This window comes from Crocodylus siamensis, chromosome 15, assembly GCF_052110815.1.
Source record: "Crocodylus siamensis isolate JL-2025a chromosome 15, ASM5211081v1, whole genome shotgun sequence".
Taxonomy (NCBI): Eukaryota; Metazoa; Chordata; order Crocodylia; family Crocodylidae; genus Crocodylus; species Crocodylus siamensis.
Window position 1 is genome coordinate 40506122 of NC_143409.1, and position 18938 is coordinate 40525059.

At 45.6% G+C, this 18938-nt stretch overlaps 1 protein-coding gene across 6 annotated transcripts in view; it reads left to right on the top strand.

Moving 5' to 3' along the window:
• CSNK1G1 (casein kinase 1 gamma 1) overlaps positions 1-18938 on the top strand; it is a 171075-nt gene that overhangs the window by 106271 nt on the left and 45866 nt on the right. For all 6 annotated transcript variants that reach the window (XM_090029370.1, XM_090029372.1, XM_090029373.1 and 3 more), the window contains one exon: positions 8168-8319. In XM_090029370.1, coding sequence (XP_089885496.1) covers positions 8168-8319 — 152 coding nt within the window. The remainder of the gene's footprint in view (positions 1-8167; positions 8320-18938) is intronic.

The following is an 18938-nucleotide window of genomic DNA, read 5'->3' on the forward strand; positions in this document are numbered from 1 at the left end:
AGCTGGGATGGGATGTGTGCCCCATGATCACCTCTTGGCCAAACTGGCCAGTTGTGGCCTTGGCTCCACCACTATCCGCTGGCTGGGAAATTGGCTCCGTGGTCGGACCCAGAGGGTTGTAATTGATGGCAGTCACTCATCGTGGTGCCCTGTGACCAGTGGGGTCCCTCAAGGCTCTGTCCTGGGACCCATACTGTTCAACATCTTCATTAATGATGTGGACATTGGAGTCAGGAGCGGACTGGCCAAGTTCACCGATGACACCAAACTTTGGGGCAAAGCATCCACGCCAGAAGATAGGCGGGTGATCCAGGCTGACCTGGACAGGCTCAGCAAATGGGCAGATGAGAACCTGATGGTGTTTAACGCTGAAAAATGCAAGGTTCTCCACCTTGGGAGGAAAAACCTGCAGCACCCTTATAGGCTCGGCAGTGCTACGTTGGATAGCACTACAGAAGAAAGAGACTTGGGGGTCATCATTGACCACAAGATGAACATGAGCCTGCAATGCGATGCTGCGGCTAATAAAGCGACCAAAACACTGGCTTGCATCCATAGATGCTTCTTGAGCAAATCCCAGGACGTCATTCTCCCCTTGTACTCAGCATTGGTGAGGCCGCAGCTGGAGTACTGCATCTAGTTTTGGGCTCCACAATTCAAAAAGGATGTGGAGAAGCTTGAGAGAGTCCAGAGGAGAGCCACGCGCATGATCAGAGGTCAGGAAAACAGATCTTATGATGACAGGCTGAGAGACATGGGACTCTTTAGATTGGAAAAGCGCAGGCTCAGGGGTGATCTGATGGCCACCTATAAGTTTATCAAGGGTGACCACCAGGATCTGGGGGAACGTTTGTTCACCAGAGCGCCCCAAGGGATGACTAGGTTGAACGGTCACAAACTCCTGCAAGACCGCTTCAGGCTGGACATAAGGAAGAATTTCTTTCCTGTCCGAGCCCCCAAGGTCTGGAACAGTCTGCCAGCGGAGGTGGTTCAAGCACCTACACTGAGCACCTTCAAGAGTAAATTGGATGCTTATCTTGCTGGGCTCCTATGACCCCAGCTGACTTCCTGCCCTTTGGGCAGGGGCTGGACTTGATGATCTCTTGAGGTCCCTTCCAGCCCTGATGTCTATGAAAATCTTTGCTATCCATGCAGCACACAGCCCAGGGAAGGGGGAGTGCCACATGTGTTGGTCCCAGAGCAGGGGCTGCATGTAGCCTGTGTCCCAGAGTAGCTGTGTGGGGGAGATACTGTATGAGGCTATTCCTGTTTATGCTGCTTATGCGTCTACTCCAAACACGGGGACAGTACCAAGGGCTGGATAATGGGGCTCCATGTGCCATATTTTTGACATCCCTGCCTTATAAAACACACCTCTACCTTGCCTTCTGGCTGACTTCAGACTAGCAGCCAACTCCCTCTCATTTCTTTATAAAGGGGTTACATAGGTACCAGTGAAACAAGTAAACATGTACGAGTACTGACCCATCCTGTGCATTGGGTTGCAAAATGCCAGAAGGGGTTACAGGTTGTGAAACATGTTTGCCATTTGGTTTTTCTCTTCGACTATTTTATGTAGTTATTAGATCAGTGGTTCTCAATCTTTTTGGACTCGACACCCTGCTCTGATCTTGAAGTAGCCCTCCATAATTTCTGTAACTTGAGTGGCACCCAGTTTCAAAAATTAATTTATGTACAGTGCTTATCTCCATGCAGAGGGACTGCACAGTGGGGATGAGGGATTATCCAGGCAGGAACCAGCCTGAGCCAGGCTTATTTTCTTAGTTTCTCTACTTATCTCCTTGCACCTCATGGCCCTCTTCCAAGGATCTGGTGGCACCCCAGGGTGTCTTGGCGCTCTGGTTGAGAATCTCTGCTGTAATGACTACAGAAGTAATAATCAAAATAAGGCGTTTCATTTTTTCCTAATTTGTGATTTTTGTATATGATATAGCAAATTAATAGAGCTCTGCAAAGCTTCGGTTGCCAATTCAGTTCAGAGGAGATTCAGCCCAATTCAGCGGCCGAATCTCCAAATCCAAATCAAATTGGGAGACCCATTAAAAGGTCTGAATCTAATCTGAAGCCTCTAAATCAATTCAGAGATTCGGATCGGCTGGGGAGAGGCAGGCAGAGCCGGAGGGCTGCAGGCTGTCCTGCGGCTCCTCTGGCTGTGCCTGCCTCTTACAGGGTAGGGGGGGAGCCCAGGAGAAGCCTCCATGGCTGCCCTGCCTGGCCCTGGCCCCAGCCTCCAGGCACTTAAAAAAAAAAAAAAAAAAAAAAAAAAAGAAGGCAGTCCCCTGCTCACCAACTGTAGCAGCTGTGATCAGGGCCTCTGGAGGCTCATGGCAGAGCCCCCTTACTCAGCACAGGGCAGTGGCGGGGAGCAGGGATTGCGCTCCTCACTTGGCAGGGTGCTATGCGCTGTCTGGGAGCTGGGGTGGCTCCACCTGTGAGCTGAAGCCTGGCACTGCTCAGCCCCAGCTCCCAAACAGCGTGCAGTGCCCTGCCGAGCCACACTACATTTGTGCGATGCACCAGTTGCTGTGCCTGCCTTTCCCCAGCTGATCCGATTTGGCCGAATCAAATGGGGACAGTTGATTTAATCACCGAATTGAATCACTATCCTCTGAACTAGCTGAATCTGAATCGAATACTTCCATATTCACACAGGCCTACAAATTAATGTACGTTCCAATTAAGTTAAAATTGTTTTTACTTTTAAACTGCATAATATTAGCCCTAGACAGTTTCCCCTCTAACCTACACATGTGCGGTCGTGCACAATAAAAAATTATGCCACGCAATAACTTCTTTTAATGCCGCGCACACAGTAGCATACCCCTGTGGGGGGGATGCCCAGTGCTGTAGCAAGGGGGCACCAACGCCCCCTCCTGCTGCCATTGCCTGCTTCGCATTTGGCCACCTGCCCCAACCCAGCCACAGGTTGCTGCAGGAGGGGGAGGGGCAGGCACACTGAGATACCTGGACCCTCCCAGCAGGGATTGCTCACCGATCTCTAAACCTTAGAGGGGACATTAGCTCTAGGCCCTTAGTATATTAGTAAAACTCCTCACTTCTTTTTAACTGGAGAAAAATATGCTGTTACATGTGACAGTGCATCACCCCAGATCTAGGATTTTGAAGGGGGGTGAAGGGGAGGATTTCAAAATCCTAGATCTATCCATGCACCTCTCCATAACTTTTGTGATCTGAGCAGCCACCCATTTCAAATACTAACTCATTATAGTGCTTGCTTCCTTGTAGAGGGGCCAGGTAGTGGGGGCAGGAGAATTGCCAGGCAAGGAAAAGCCTGAGCCTGTGCATATCTGCTTTTGTCCTCGCACATCGTGGCATCCTTAAAATGATCTTATTGTACCCCCACACCATGGTTGACCATCACTGACTTAGCTAATAGGCCACTGGGCTTGAGAGAGAAACACCTGTTTCTGTTGCTAATTTCCTTCATGCTCTTAGTACTCTGTACCTCATCTTTTTGACTGCTGCTTTCAGGAAAATATTATGAATGAGCATATGCTTCCTCTTTAGTGTATTTAAGCATCACAGGAACTGGATTAAATTAATTTTGACCTTGTAAAATACTAATTGCATATGCTTATTAAAAACAATTGATTGGTTTCACTAGCAATTGTATTCTGCCTTAAGTGAGGAAGCAAGCTCCATCCCTTGCTGATGGCAGATGGGGCCTTCTTTCACTTCTCCCAGAGGAACAGGGGTATCATTGGAAAGGGGAATTAATCTAAGTTTTGTGAAAACTAGTCCACTTCTGCACACACCCGAGCATGTTCAGTATTTTATATTGCACAGTAGCTTCATTAACATGTTGGCCTATCCTCCCTCCCTTTCTCCAAAGCACTGAGGGAGAGACAAGCCTCATCTTTGTTCATGATGTGATAAACAATCGGGAGATGCAGCATTCACTGTCACCATAACTAACATGCAGACCCCTTCTGCTCTGCTCATGTGGAAGGGGGTTCAGGGGAGAACTTTTTTTTTCTGTATCAGATGACAAGCAGGGGTCAGTGGTGATATGGAAAGGGGGGATGCAGATAGTCCTCACTAAATACAAAGTTATCCTGAATGAAGACTGTGGGTCCTCTTCCTCCTCCCATGGCTTGTTTGCATACTCTTGCTTTTACTTTTTTTCTCGTCTTTTTGTTTCCTTCCTGATCTCTTCTTCACTAGAGGACATGAGCTCTTTTCTATTTTGCAGTCTAATTAATACCTTCTGTTGTCCCATCCTCATACATTTGAAGCAAATTGCTGTTCTTCATTGCTGTTTTGGCCTTCTGCTGCTGCATTTTTCTCAGTCATTCAGTTCCTTTATGCTGTCCGTGCTAGTGGGTGGATTCCTTAACATCAACCTGTAGGCAGCCAGGATCTTTTGGTACATTACTTCTGTGTTTAGTTTGAGGCACTCACTGCGGAGGTGAAGGATGAACTCCAGTATGATTTGTTAGTAAAGAATGCCAGGAAGGTGCACCAAATACCCCAAGCTGTGCCATTTGAGTTGAATTTGTCCTAACTGAGGTGTCTACTGGCCATTGAAGTGTGTGTTGAGACACTGTTGGAGCTGACCTGACTCCATAATCCTATTACTTTTCTAAATTGACTCTGTCAAAGAAAGCTACCTCTTGAGTTCAAGTTTTCCACGTTTACTCAAATCTAAGACAAGGTCCCTGCCCCTGTCTTCCCCCCCCAGCAGCATGGATAAAAAAGCCTCTTGTCTTAAATTTATGTATTAAGTGGGGGGGCAGCTGCTATGACTCTGACTCTGGCCCTGAGCATGGGTTGGGGCTGGAATCAGGCCCACAGCAGCTTCCTCCTCCATCTTACTGTTGTGCACAGCTTGGCTCTGGCTCTGGCTTGATTCCTCTTTCAGGCACAGAGTACATGGAAGCTTCGTCCCTTGCCTAACTGGTCAGCACCACCAACACTGCTGCATGGCACCTGCTTGGCCATTCAACACTGCTGCAGGGCTGGCAGGGCTGGCACTTCTACCAGCTGTGGTCTGAGGAAACAGAGCCTGAGCAACATCCCACAGTAAGGGGGCGGGGAAGAGACTGGGGAGTGGGACAGGAGGCACAGAGCTAGGGCAGGGGGTGCCAGTGGGGGGGAGGGGCAGGAAGGCTGCAAGGGGAAGAAGGTGGGGGTGCAGAGAGCAAGGGGCCACCTGCCCCTCTCCCTGCCCCCCCCTTCCCACCAGCTACTTCTTTCCTTGATATTTTTTTTTTCTTTTTTTTTCTTGAAGTTGTCCTGGGGGAGGAATTTAAGACAGCCCTCCAATAATTAGATTCTATACCTAGAAAACTGTAACACATTTATAAATTTTCCATATATAGGAACTTAATTATTGGGGGTCATCTTAAATTCAGGGTTGACCTAGATTTGAGTAAAAATGGTATTTTCTAGAAGGGACGGTGCATCTTTTCTGTTCAATTTTGCTTCAGTTGTTTGGATCAGATGTAAATGTTAATTAAATGTTTCAATTCAAATCGTCCCTCCAACATTGCCGTATTTATACAGCTGTTGTACGCAGTACATTAAATGTTCTGGTGGCTAGATGCTCAGCATCTGCAGATGTTTAGATTAGTTTATTCTGGTAACTGATTGAGCTAGCATGAATTCCCGGTATTTGTGAATTAAGACGAGCAAACAAGATTAAAAAATCCTGAAATAATCTTTAAATGCAGAAGTAGTTAAGTAAGGGAAGATTAGTAAAGTTTTCCTGTACAGTAGCAGTAAGAGATATAGCTAAGCTTGTGATCTGATTCTGATATTATTTCACACACCCTTTGGCTGCAGCCAGATGATACTGTGTGATATGTGGTGCTGCAGACCCATCTGTGGTGCTACACACTGCACATTCAGGCACTTCCCATGCTGCTACCTCGCAGTGTGGAGGGTGGAGTGGGGGGTAGGGTTTTGACCTGGGAGGTCCTGGAGTAGAGGGCGGGGTGGGGGGGGGGAAGCCTGCGTGGGGGGGGGTGGGAAAAACAGGGGTGGCACACATGGCTACAGTGTGCACTGCCCCAAACCAGATCTTGGTCCACCAGAGCTGTGCTCCAGCTGCCAGTCAGGCTCCAAGCTGCAGGACAGCTATGGGCAGCTTCCCCAGCTCCCAGGATCCCAGGTAAGGCTGCTGAGCCCAGCACAGTTACGGGCTGCGGGCCCCAGCCTCCCCTGCCCAACCTGGGGTGACCTGCTGCATGCCAGAGGGTGTATAGCATGGACGTTTCCTGAGGAAAAGCAGCAGTAGCACTAGGTGTGCTGCTGCTGCTTGTCTCCAGGGAGCCAAACATCTGTACTCTTCTGGATGCAACCGTTGTGTGGGAAGCGGGAGGAAATAGTTCTAGAAAATGAGGGTTGGAAGGGACCTCAGGAAGTCATCTAGTCCAATCCCTTGCTCAGAGCCAGGACCATCCCCAACTACCTCATCCTAGATGAGGCTTTGTCTAGCTGGGTCTTAAAACCTCCAAGGATGGAGTCCACCACCTTTCTGGGTAACTTGTTCTAGTACTTTACTACCCTTCTCCTGAGAGAGCTTTTCCTAACACCTAACCTAAACTTCCCTTGCTGCAACTTGAGACCATTGCTCCTTGTCCTGTCATCTGTCACCACTGAGAACAGTCTCTAGCTCCATCCTCTTTCGAACCCTCCTTGAGGTAGTTGAAGGCTGCTGTTAAATCCTCTCTGTCTTCTCTTCTCCAAATTAAATAAGTGTAGTTCCCTCAATCTCTCCTCAAGTCATGTCCCCCAGCCCCCTCACCATTTCTGTTATCCTCTGCTGGACTCTTTCCACTTTGTGCACATCCTTTCTGTAGTGGGGACCCCAAAACTGGATGCAGTGCTCCAGATGTGACCTCGCCAGGGCTGAACAGAGGGGAATAATCACTTCCCTCGATTTGTTGGGAAGTGATATATATTTGTTCTCTTGATTTGTTGGGAAGGCAAGTGTGTGTGTGAGTGTATATGCCTTTGAATTTTTGGCATAGCTTTTGGTGCTCTCTTCTGGGGATCTGAGACCTTGGGCTGTGGTGCTAATGGGATTCCAGATGGGTTTGGTTTATTGTGCATCCAGTTCCTGTATAAGTCTGTAGCGCAAACAAGGGAATAATTATGAAGCAAAGGCTGAAATAGGTCTATGAGAGAACTAGTTTGTCCCGCTGTCTTGCACTAGCACCAGAAGACCCAAGTTCCTGTACTAGAAGGAACCTCTGAATATGGCAGATGGCTGCAATCCCGTGTATTGAGTGGTCATTCTGAAGGCTTTCACAGGACAGTCTGTTCAAGTAGCATAACACTGCTTTCATTAGCTCAGTCATCTTGGAAGCAGCAGTGCAAAAAGGCTGTAAGCTAAGTCTTGTCCTTTCTGAGCCATTGCTTACTCAACTCATTCAGTGTTGTGATCAGTTCAGTATAGATTTGGCCTTACTGGTAGGCTCTAAGTATGTTCCCATGGCTTTGCTTGTTTGGGATGGGAAAGGTTAGAGAAGTGAAAAGTTAGAACTCCCAATCAGCATGTGCTCTTTGTGACTTGGCAAACTAAAATTATAGATAAACTTAAGTGGTTTGATCTCTCTTTGTCACATGATGAGACAAAGACTTGTTGAATGAGACACGGTTACTGGTAACTGAAATGTGCCATTTAAACGGTGTATAAAGCTGTGCTTAGTAACAACCCTAACAACAACATGCACAACTTAGTTTATAAAAGGAACTTTTTTTGAGTGTAAACTATTTATAGTGAGAGTTGTTTAACTCTCTTGAGCTGTTGATATTGGGGAAAAATGAGGATGTATTTGGTGCTCCATATCTCTGTAATGTTAAGGTGAAATGTTGAATCTCGTAAGTTTGCTGTGACCAAAATATTCACAATGCCAGAATGAAACCTTGTCATATGCTCAGATTTTTCAGAGCGACTAATACTATATACCTTTCCAAGGCTTATTTCAGCAGATCATGTACTGGCTTAGCCTCCATTTCCTCCATGGCAAGCTCATGTAGAAGCTTGATTTTTCTTGGTGTGCAAGATGTACAATAGGCATTATGTGTAAAAAAATAAAACTGGGGACAGCAAAATATGTATGGTGTACAGGAGTCATAGCAGGTCCTGTCTTGCTGATGTGTGGATTTTTTCTTTCAGCTGAAGGTCTTCCCCAGGTGTACTACTTTGGACCATGTGGAAAGTACAATGCCATGGTACTAGAACTGCTTGGTCCCAGTCTGGAAGACTTATTTGACCTCTGTGACAGAACCTTCACTTTGAAGACGGTATTAATGATAGCCATCCAGCTGGTGAGTACACAAACTAGCAGGATCTCTGCCTCGTGGTTTGAATTAGGCCAGCTTATTTCTAGCAACATTTTAGCTGGAATTCTGCCTTTTGGATGGGTGTGAGCATGCCAGCCTTTGTTAGAAGACTGTTTTGTGAAGATTTATAACTTGTATGTCAAATGAATTCTTGTGGTTAAAGTCTCTTTGACTAGGGAATATTTTTCTTCCTTCCAAATTGGAGTGAAATCCTTGGTTGTGGAAAGAGTGTGGGTTGTTTGGTTGGTTATTTGCTTTCCCTAGTATATAAAGCTGCTTAATCTGAATGACTTTACAAAACATTTATATGGAAAGATGATGACCATCTGAACAGTCATTTAAAGGACCAGCATGAAACACCTAGTCCTCAAGTAGAGCAATTCATAGTTTCATAGTTGGTAGGGTCGGAAGGGACCTGAACAGATCATCAAGTCTGACCCCCTGTCACGGCAGGAAAGAGTACTGTGGTCAAATGACCCCGGCAAGGTGTTCATCCAACCTCCTCTTAAAGGCCCCCAGGGTAGAAGTCAGCACCACTTCTCTTGAAAGTTGGTTCCAGATCCTAGCCACCCTGACCGTGAAGTAGAGCCTCCTGATATCTAGCCTGAATCCACCCTCTGCCAGCTTGTGACTGTTATTTCTTGTCACTCCTGGTAGCGCTCAGGGGAACAGGGACTCTCCGGCAAGGTGCTCATCTAACTTCCTTTTAAAAATCCCCAGGCTAGGAGCCTGCACCACTTCCCCTGGAAGCTGGTTCCAGGCCCTAGCCACCCTGACTGTGAAGTAGCGCCTCCTAATATCTAATCTAAACTTACCCTCCGCCAGTTTGTGACCGTTATTCCTGGTCACTCCTGGCAGCGCACGGGGGAACAGGGACTCCCCCAATACCTGCTGATCCCCCCTGACCAGTTTGTAGCAGGCCACAAGGTCCCCCCTTAGCCTTCTCTTGTGGAGGCTAAACAGGTTCAGGTCCCGTAGCCTATCCTCATAAGGCCTGCCCTGCTGACCCCTGATCATACGAGTGGCCCTCCTCTGAACTCTTTCCATATTGTCCACGTCCCTCTTGAAGTGTGGCGCCCAGAACTGGACGCAGTACTCCAGCTGCGGCCTGACCAGTGCCGCATAGAGGGGGAGGATCACCTCCCTGGACCTGCTCGAGATGCATCTGTGGATGCATGATAGGGTACGATTGGCCTTCTTGACTGCCTCCCCACACTGCCGGCCCATGTTCATCGTGGAGTCAATGACGACTCCAAGATCCTTTTCCGTCTCCGTGCTGGCAAGAGGAGAGTTCCCCAACCTGTAAGTGTGGTGCCGGTTCTTCCTCCCCATGTGCAACACCTTGCACTTATCAGTGTTAAACCCCATCCTATTCTCATCCGCCCACCGTTGCAACCTGTCAAGGTCAGCTTGTAGCCTATTGCACCCTTCTAGTGCACCCACATCCCCCCACATCTTGAAAGTTGGTTCCAGATCCTAGCCACCCTGACCGTGAAGTAGAGCCTCCTGATATCTAGCCTGAATCTACCCTCTGCCAGCTTGTGACTGTTATTTCTTGTCACTCCTGGTAGCGCTCAGGGGAACAGGGACTCTCCCATAGCCTGCTGGTTCCCTCTTACTGGTTTGTAACAGGCCACTAGATCCCCCCTCAGCCTTCTTTTTTGGAGGCTGAACAGGTTCAGGTCTCGTAGCCTCTCCTCCTAGGGCCTGCCCTGCTGTCCCCTGATCATGCGAGTGGGCCTTCTCTAGACCGTCTCGATGCTGGCCACATCCCTCCTGAAAGTGGGCTGCCCAGAACTGGATGCAGTACTCCAGCTGCGGCCTGAGCAGTGTCGCATAGAGGAGGAGGATCACTTCCTTGGCCCTGCTTGAGATGCATCTGTGGATGCATGACAAAGTGTGGTTGGCCTTCCTGACCGCGTCCCCACACCGCCGGCCCATGTTTGTTTTGGCATCAATGACTCCAAGATCCTTTTCTGCCTCTGCACTGATGGGAAGGGAGTCCCCCAGCTTGTAGGTATGCTGATGGTTCTTCCTCCCCACGTGCATCACCTTCCACTTGTCAGTGTTGAAACCCATCCTGTTCTCATCCGCCCACCCCTGTAACCTGCGTAGGTCCGATTGCAGCCTATTCCTTCCTCCGTTCTAGCGTGCCACATCTTAGTGTTGTCTGCGAATTTGAACAGGGTGCTTTTTACCCCCTTGTCCAAGTCACTGGTGAAGATGTTGAACAGTGCAGGCCTGAGGACCGAGCCCTGTGGGACCCCACTGCCCACATCCCTGCAGGTCAAATAAGACCCGTCCACCACCACTCTGGATGCGACCCTCCAGCCAGTTAGCGACCCATTTGACTATGTAGGTGTCGATGCCACAGTCGCACAGATTGTGTGGCAAGAGTCTTTGTGTTGGAGGAAGACAAAATCTTTTAAGATTTTAAGAAAAACCTGAAGAAAGTGCCCTTGTAGCCCCAAAAAGTGGTGGGAAAGAGAAGGAAGAAACAAAAACCACCATCAAGCTGCAGTTGTTAACTCGAGTTAATATGGTTTGTTGTGAAGTAGGCTCATTTTTAACACTGTACTTCCTCCATGCCTTTTGGTGTTTGTAAGTGTGGTGCCTTGAAAAAACTATACTGGGTTGCTCAATCCATTAGCTTTTGAACCAGATCTGGCCCATGGAGCCTCAGCATACAGCCTAAAGAGCTCCACACCAAATGGGAAATCTGGTGACAGAAATTTTGATGACGGGGAATTGGTGGCAATTTAATGCTGCCACCCTCCTCCTCTACCTCCTCTCTTCCCCCTGTGGCTGCATTGAGGTCAAGCCATGACCCCTTTTCCCCTCCCTCCCAAGGCTGGTCATACACCCCCACCCTTGCCTCCATGCAGTTGGATTGGGCCCATCAGCCAGATGTGGCCTGCAGATGGTCTAGGCATCCATCCAGCCTGAGGGGCAGAAAGGTTGAGCACCACTGTGCTATACCATGTGATGAAACAGAAGTGCAGGGAAACAAAGAAAAGTAGCATTAGCAATCACCCATTGATATAAATTATGGGATTCGGTTGTTTTGGTTGCCAGGTACGAAATGCCTTCAAAGGCAGTGATCACTATATGTGGATTTCGGTACCTGGGATGACAAGACAAGTTGGATTGTGCGAGTGTCAGGTTTTAACTTTGAATTCCCTTATTTATATTGTATTTGATGTGTGGTCAAAATGTAAACACCTTAATTCTAAGCCTGGCTCTGCCACTGATGTGCCATGTGGACAGATCACTTTCTTTCACTCTCTTTTCTATTCCATGTCATTTGTCTGCTGAGATCATGAACTCTTCAGAGTCAGAGCAGGCTCGGTATGTGTTTGTGCTGTGCCTAGCACAGTGGGATCTTATGCTAGTGTGATAACAAATAAGGAAAAAGATGTAGCTAGTTTTGTGTTTTATGGCTCAGATGTACTATGTGCAAATTTAGTAAGATACTTAGTGGGAACAATGGAGTAAAGGAAGATAACTTGGACCTACTGTATGCTAAAATAATAATGGATGAGCATGTGTCATCCATTCGTGCTTCTGTGGCACAAATACATTATAAGCATGAGTTAGTCATTGTAGTTTAGCTTTTTGGGCATAAACTATCTTAATATAGCTGAATATTAGTGTGCAATTGTTTCCTCTACGGAAAAGTACAGAAGTAGAGAAAGTATCTTGCAGTAAAGTTGCCTGATGAGGAATTCAGATATGTATCAGTAAATTCCTTTTGGCTGTGAAGACAGTTCAGAAATGACATTAAAATTTGTCACATCCTTTCAGTAATAGTCTAAATCATTTTAATTTATTGCATCCTTTACTGAATTGGTGGGAGTAGAGCTAAAACCTAGCTATGCAGTTCAAAGAATGTGAATAGGACAGTCAATTCTAGCTTGCCAAATTTTGTTCAGCAAACTTTGGTTATGTTTCCTGCACTGACTGAATTTCTTAATACCTGTAGTAATCATTTTGGTTCAGTGAAAGTGTTATCTGTCTCTCTTTAGACCTTGGGATACTTAAAGAATCCTCCAAGTATGGAGAGCTAAGCTGTCCTGCTACCTGATCTCCAGATCATGAAGATTTTTACAGACATTGGGAAAATAAGGATATCTAAATTTAAATAACATTAGAAGCTAGAACAGTTTTATCTGTGGGAGAAGGGAACTGTGGTAGACAGGTGATTTAAAAGGGCATTAATATTCTATTTCTGAATCCCTCAGTCCTAACCTTTTATTTCAGATGCTGTATTGATTTGGATTAGAACAGCGACACCTCATGGAGCTGGAAAGGGATAGTCTATCTTGGAGGTTTTTGTGACATTACACCTGTCTTCAGATCTGTACCTTTTGAACAATGCTGATAATTTGAGAGCTTAAAGCAGTGTGAGATGGATCAGGGGGTTTAGGAGTTAATTATGGGACAAAATGGAGATTTCACACGGCATCTCTAAGCTTAAGAAAATGCCTTCATTCTAAGGACTCATGACACTTCAGTTTGGGCAGCAAACATGGTTATTTTAAATCTTGAGGACGGTGCCTGGCTTCTTCAGGAAAGAGTGCCATATTTTCTCCCATACACCATGCCCTGGAATATAATATACACCTTGTTTTTGAAAGGCAGAATGTAAAGTGAAAAAAAGTTCTTCCCTTGTAACTGAGTAGCAGCAGCTAGGGAGCCAAATCTGCTCCCAGTGGATTGCTGCAGATTTTCCTTGGTTTTTACCTGATAAGTGGCAGAACCTGCTCTTACCATATTTTTGGCATATAATGTGCACATCAGTTTCCAGCAGCTAGTGTTTTGGCAGGGAAAATGTATGAAAAACAAAAGAACAAAAAACTAACCCCCCCAATAAATAAATAAATAAAATGGTAAGCTGGGTATCCAATTGAAGCTCACATAGTGCCTCCACCTGAACATAGTCTCAGTATTTCCATCTCTTCTTGCCTGGCTCAGACTAGTAGAGGGAATAGATTTCCCAGTTTCATATGGTTGCATTAATCTACCACATATTTATGGCTGTTATCAAGTAAACAATGCTGATTAATGTGTTAGAAATGGGCAATCGGACTTGAAGAGTTATGGAGAATTTTCATTTCCATGATAGTTTGGTGCTTGCACTCATGTTTTCTTTAGGGTTTCTTTTGGGGGAAGTGAGATGCTTGTTGACTGAGGGTAAATTTTTCAAAAACCCTTTAACTTTTTTCATTTACCAAACATCAGGAAGCAAATGTTTGTCAGCTGAAACAGGGAATCTAGCAAGTGACACTTTCTCTTGAGAGACTGATCCCTTTTCTCCTGACCTCCAGTGTTTTTTCCGTATTTGCTTTGCTGCTGGCTCAGCCTGAGAGCATAAGAGGAGCCAAAGATGCTCCTGTAAAGATGCTGCTAAAGTCAGTCTCCTGTGCTTTTGATTACCTCAGCAGGACTGATCACAATCACAGATGCAGCTTTAGACTATATCTGCAGCAAATTAAAAGCTGGCAAGAATTTCAGAAGTTAGTCTTTTGCTTCTTTTTTGTGCCATGTGGTCCATTTTTTTTTCTTTTTTCTGCTTCTTTTTTGCTTTCTGTGACATCCCCAAAGATTTGAGTCTATGATGGAGGGGCTTAACCCTTATAGATATTTGAAGGAAGTAAATGCCAGCAAAGGAGAGAGATTTACAAGGGGTGCAATTGGAAGTAAAGGGGTAAATTTAAGTAAATGCTAAGCTCTCTAAAAGGAAAAAGAAAACCCTTCTTGGCAGTGAGATCTATTAAGTTGTGTTATAGTATCTCCAGGGAAGAGATGAAAACCTGTTTGGAACATTTAAAATTAGACTGCACAATAGGAAATCCTGCCTTGGCAGGAGGATAAACTACATGGGTCTTAATGTTATGCATTTCTATAATAAATGTTTGTTTCTCTTAGAGCTAGAGCAGCAGATTATAAAGTGCAATTAGACAGAATCTGAAAGGATTTTTTTCTAATGATGATATACCTATATTTCGCATACCTTTTTAATATTGTATAAAAAGCCTGGGTCAAGGCAGTTCTCTCTTCCTTGTCCATTGAGAATTCTGTAGGTATATTATTCCTCTAACTCATTCATCTCTGATGCATTACATTGCCCTCTTAAGAGTATCAAATTGGCATTGCTTTCGTTATCATCCCGTACACAGCTGGAATGGATTCCAGAGGCAATTTACTTCAAGAAAACAATGTTCCTGAAATGATGCAAAGTTTTAAAATACAAAATGGGCTTCTGCACTAATTCCAATCCCAGAAGTCCATAAATCGTGAGTCAGGGCCCAGAAGATCATAAGGTGATTTATTCTTTTTAAATAATGCTTTGGTTTTGTGTCCTGACTTTGAGACTCCCATGCCTACTCCCAGTGTATGTGATTCACTGAAGCCTTGGCAACTCGCAAATTTATCCTGAGAAATGTAATTTGGACTCTTGCTGCAAGCAGTCTCCCTGGAGAACCCAAGCAAGAGGAGAATCCATTGTATTGGGCACTAAAGAAGTACTTCCAGCCCCTGTCTCAGGCTGCAATCTAGAGTAGGTCATAAGAGTGCTTTTGTGAGGCTGAAGCTGGACATGCAGCCCCTTAGACTTAATAGCTAATAAAAGGCAACAATTCCAAATTCCTGCTGAACTGATCTGGTTTTAGACGTGGCTTGCAGCAGAAAGTCTTTGTCATTCACTGGGAATGCCCTGAAGCACACAGTAGCACAAGCGCCAATGCACCTTTGAGACTTGGATTTGCTGCTTTAAAAAAAATGTCAGGTTTAAGACCTTTTTTTTGCGCAAGGTTTTTCTTGAAGGACACAAGCAAAATCTGCCTTGAATCACACTTTTCTACCTTTTCTGTAAGGAATGGCTCCTACTTGCCCATGTGCAAATATGAAAACCAGCAACACAAATATGAATACAACTTCTGAAAATCATTTTGTAACGTGGTGCTTTTGTACTACAAAAATGATTGCATGATTGAAACAGTTATTTCAGGATCAGTGTGCTAACACTTATGCTTAAGCTCTTATACCGAGTTAACAACATCCTGGATTAATTGTTGGACTGTGCATGTGTAGTTTTGCAGCCATGGCTTATCAGTAGTTTGAATTCAGATTCTTCGAATCCACAACAGAGATCTCTTCTCCTGTATAAAGGTGGGTACAACTATGTTGGATTAGATGTGGGGTTCATGTAGCCTGGGAGTACATAGGAGCGACTGGTATGGGGATGCATGCTTTTATCTTCTCTGAGCTTAGGCCATCCAAGGAGCAAAATACTTCCTGTTGACCAGTTGTGAAAAGTTAGGTGGTCTGTTTAAAGGCAACTGCTTTCTAGGCTGTTTAGTAAATGCCCTTGTTGATTTGAAAAAACTCAGTTGTCCTAACTGACTGAATTTTGTGATGGGTCTCCTGGCACAGTGAGAAGTGGAGACTTGGAGGTATAGCAGAGTAAAGAGTTTGGCTTTCTAGGAGTAAAGAGATGGAAATGTAAAAGATTCTGTGGTTGTTTATATCTTCCCTTCCTGGCACTTCATGCACTATAAATGAAAATGCTCCAGATCAATATCTTGCAATGCTACTGCAGCGTATTAATTCAGTGACTGTATAATCTACAAAATATCTTTTATCCCTGCTTTTGTGTCTTGTTGTGAAAAATGCTTTTAGATTTTTTTTTTTTAATAAAAGCCTTGTTTTTATTTAAGCATCAGCTCTGCACCCGAGTTGTCTGTCCCAATAAGTGACTGACCCGGATCATCAAGGCAAAATGGAGTTAAACGATTGTAATGCATTTAAAATTTTGCTGTGTCTGTGGGGCTTTTTAGGCACCATTCAGTCCCTTTTTTAAAGGGGAACTTATTCCAAGTGTACCTTCCCTTTTGAGTAATAGTTGAGTTTTACATCCTTACTTTTGGGAGTCTTGTGCCCTGGAACATTGATCAGAGACTCTGTCTTACTGTATCTGTAGAGTTCTCTTCAGCCTTCCCCTTGCATGGGGGGTGAAGGGTGATGTACGCTTCCCTTTCTTTGGCCCTTTCAATTGCCTGGTTGAGGCAGAACACTCTTCTGCTATTCCTAGTGGCCTACAAACCCTGGGGAAACACTTAATCATACCAGTATATCGTACTCTTGCCACGTTGGCTACCCTGGGAAGTGGTTGAGAGCCTCTAATTGTTTTTGATTCCATTTTACTTTTCTCTGACAAGAGCTGCTAGTAGCTTTTAGGTCTGGCTCAGAGCCTTCTCCTGTGCCTGCTTGTGGTGCAGTGCCACAGAGTACTGCCATTTTGTGGATCATCATCTTTTTAAAAAATAGAGGGGGAAAAAAAAAAGAGGAATTAAATATGTGTGTGGGGGCGAGAGGGGGAGAGAAGAAGCAGAAAAAAGAGAGCTTCTCATTTGTCTTCATCCTCTTTGGGTCAGGCTTTTTTCCCTTTTTTCTCTCCTGTTCTGGAGGTAGGCCCAGAGAATGGCTTTGCCCAGAACTGTCACTGCTCTCTGGTCTTCATGCTGTTCCTCACACAATGGCCCGATTCCTTCATTTGATGGCAGTCCTTTTCTCATCTGGTGGAGTCATATCCCTAAGAGCCGTTCCACCTGCTGTTCTGCCTGCTCCTCCGTACCTGTGCAGTTGGCAAACCAGCAGTCGTCTCAGTCAAGATCCAGGGATCACCAAAAGCAAACAAAGAAGCCTGTCTTCCTTTTTTTGTCGAAGTGTCATTAGGATGATGCCTCTGAGACTTCTTGGCCCTGGAGGATTACTGCAGAAGCTCGGCAGTTCTTAAAGCCTGACATCTTGGCAGCATCCTCTGGCAACAAAGCCCTTGGATCAGGGTATAAGAGGTAAAAAGAACAAGCAATTCTGTTTCGGTCAGGAGGCGTGGTCCCTTGGTCTGCAGTGGGTTCTGGGGCCTCTTCACCATCTCCCAAGGCAATGGAGCTGGAGGACATTACTAAGGTACCATCTGCTTGTCAAGCAGTGCCATTTTCCCCAACATGTTGAGGCAGCCCTGCAGCACTGTTGAAACTGGCAGTTTTCGTGCCAAAATAGCTCAGGCACTAAAACCCATCCAGTACTAGTCAGCTGGCATTACAACCAACTACAGTCATCTGGTACAAAATCCCTGTTGCCACTAGTGCTTATCCAATCCTAGACCAAGGGTGCTCAGCTCCTGGCACCATGTCATCTGGCCTGTCGGACTCCCCGTTAATTTGTGGGGAGCCCTGCAGGCTGTGGCCCTGTGTGCTACATTGGGCACAGAACATGGCACAGTGTCTGAGCCCCGCGTGCGAAGGCCATTCATCTGGCCTGTGTGGCTAAACCTATGAGCACCACTGCTGTAGACCAGTTGTTGCTGGGTTTTTTTCCTTGTGCTCATCCAGATTTTACTAAAGTACATCTCTCCCTTGTTCAAGTGAAAGTGTAAATGCCAGCTATGCTTGACACCCAGACAAAGTATCCTTCTATCCACACTCTTCAGTGCTCTACCTGTGTAGTTAGTCTGGCTCACACTCTGAGCTTTCTGGAAAGTACATGTCAAATTTGAACAGCCATACTGCAACAATCTATACACATCCTGTCTGCCCCTCAGATGGGATTTTGGTCATGTGCTCAGGAGATGCGAACACCAGAGTACCTAACCTGATTTTGCAAGACTGCTTGGTCTGTTTCTCTTTTGCATGAGCACAAACTATTTTTGTTGCCTGAGTTCTAGACATTGTAGCAAATGGATGTTCATTCCCCTATTTCTTTTCCAGGGTTCTTTCCAGAAGGTGTCTTCCCTCTGTGACAGGGAGCTGTAGAGAGATTTCTCCACATCTCAAGGGTGGGGAGGTGTGTTACTCTGGGTACTTTCTGATTCCACATTACCACCCTCTCCCTCCATAAGATACTTGCTTTGTTTTGCAGAGGGCAGAATAAAGAGAAGAATATTTTTTTCAGCGTTACAACTGTACAGAGCAGGGACAGAGTTTGATCTCCAGCTCATTGACCCTCCCTTTCCTGCTTAAAAAGCTAAAACCAAAAGCTAAAACCCTACTTGCTGCTGAAGACTGGTCTCTCAGAGTAGATCTCTAATTTTGAAAAAAGCTAAAAAGTCTGCAAAGCTATAAAATAGGAGGAGATGCACCAGGAGCAGGCAAAAAACATAAGTGTTGCCAGAAAAAGGTTAGCTTTAGTAGAACATCAAGAGCATTGGAAAGGAGGTGGTCATTAACACTTGTGGGTTGAAGAACAATGAGCCATTAAGTCGATTTGACTCCCTCAGCTGCCTGGATAGTAATACCACTGCCACTGCTGGGCAGCTGATTTTTGGAGCAGGAATCAAAGCAGAGTGCTGCTGTTCTGAACAGAAAATAAGCTTCTCTGTGTAAGGTGTACATTCCAGTTTGGGGAAAGAGGGGCATGTAAGAAAATACTGTAGCCTTGGCCCTAAGAAAGCTCAGTGCTTTTATTTGCAAGCTCAAGTTCAAGATGGTCGTGGCAGTAGTAAGGCCCTCCCTTTATCAAAGGAACTGGCTCTCACCTCTCAACTTGCAGAACACTTTTATAGTCACATTAACCTGAGCTAATTGTGCCAAGTGTCTCCTTTT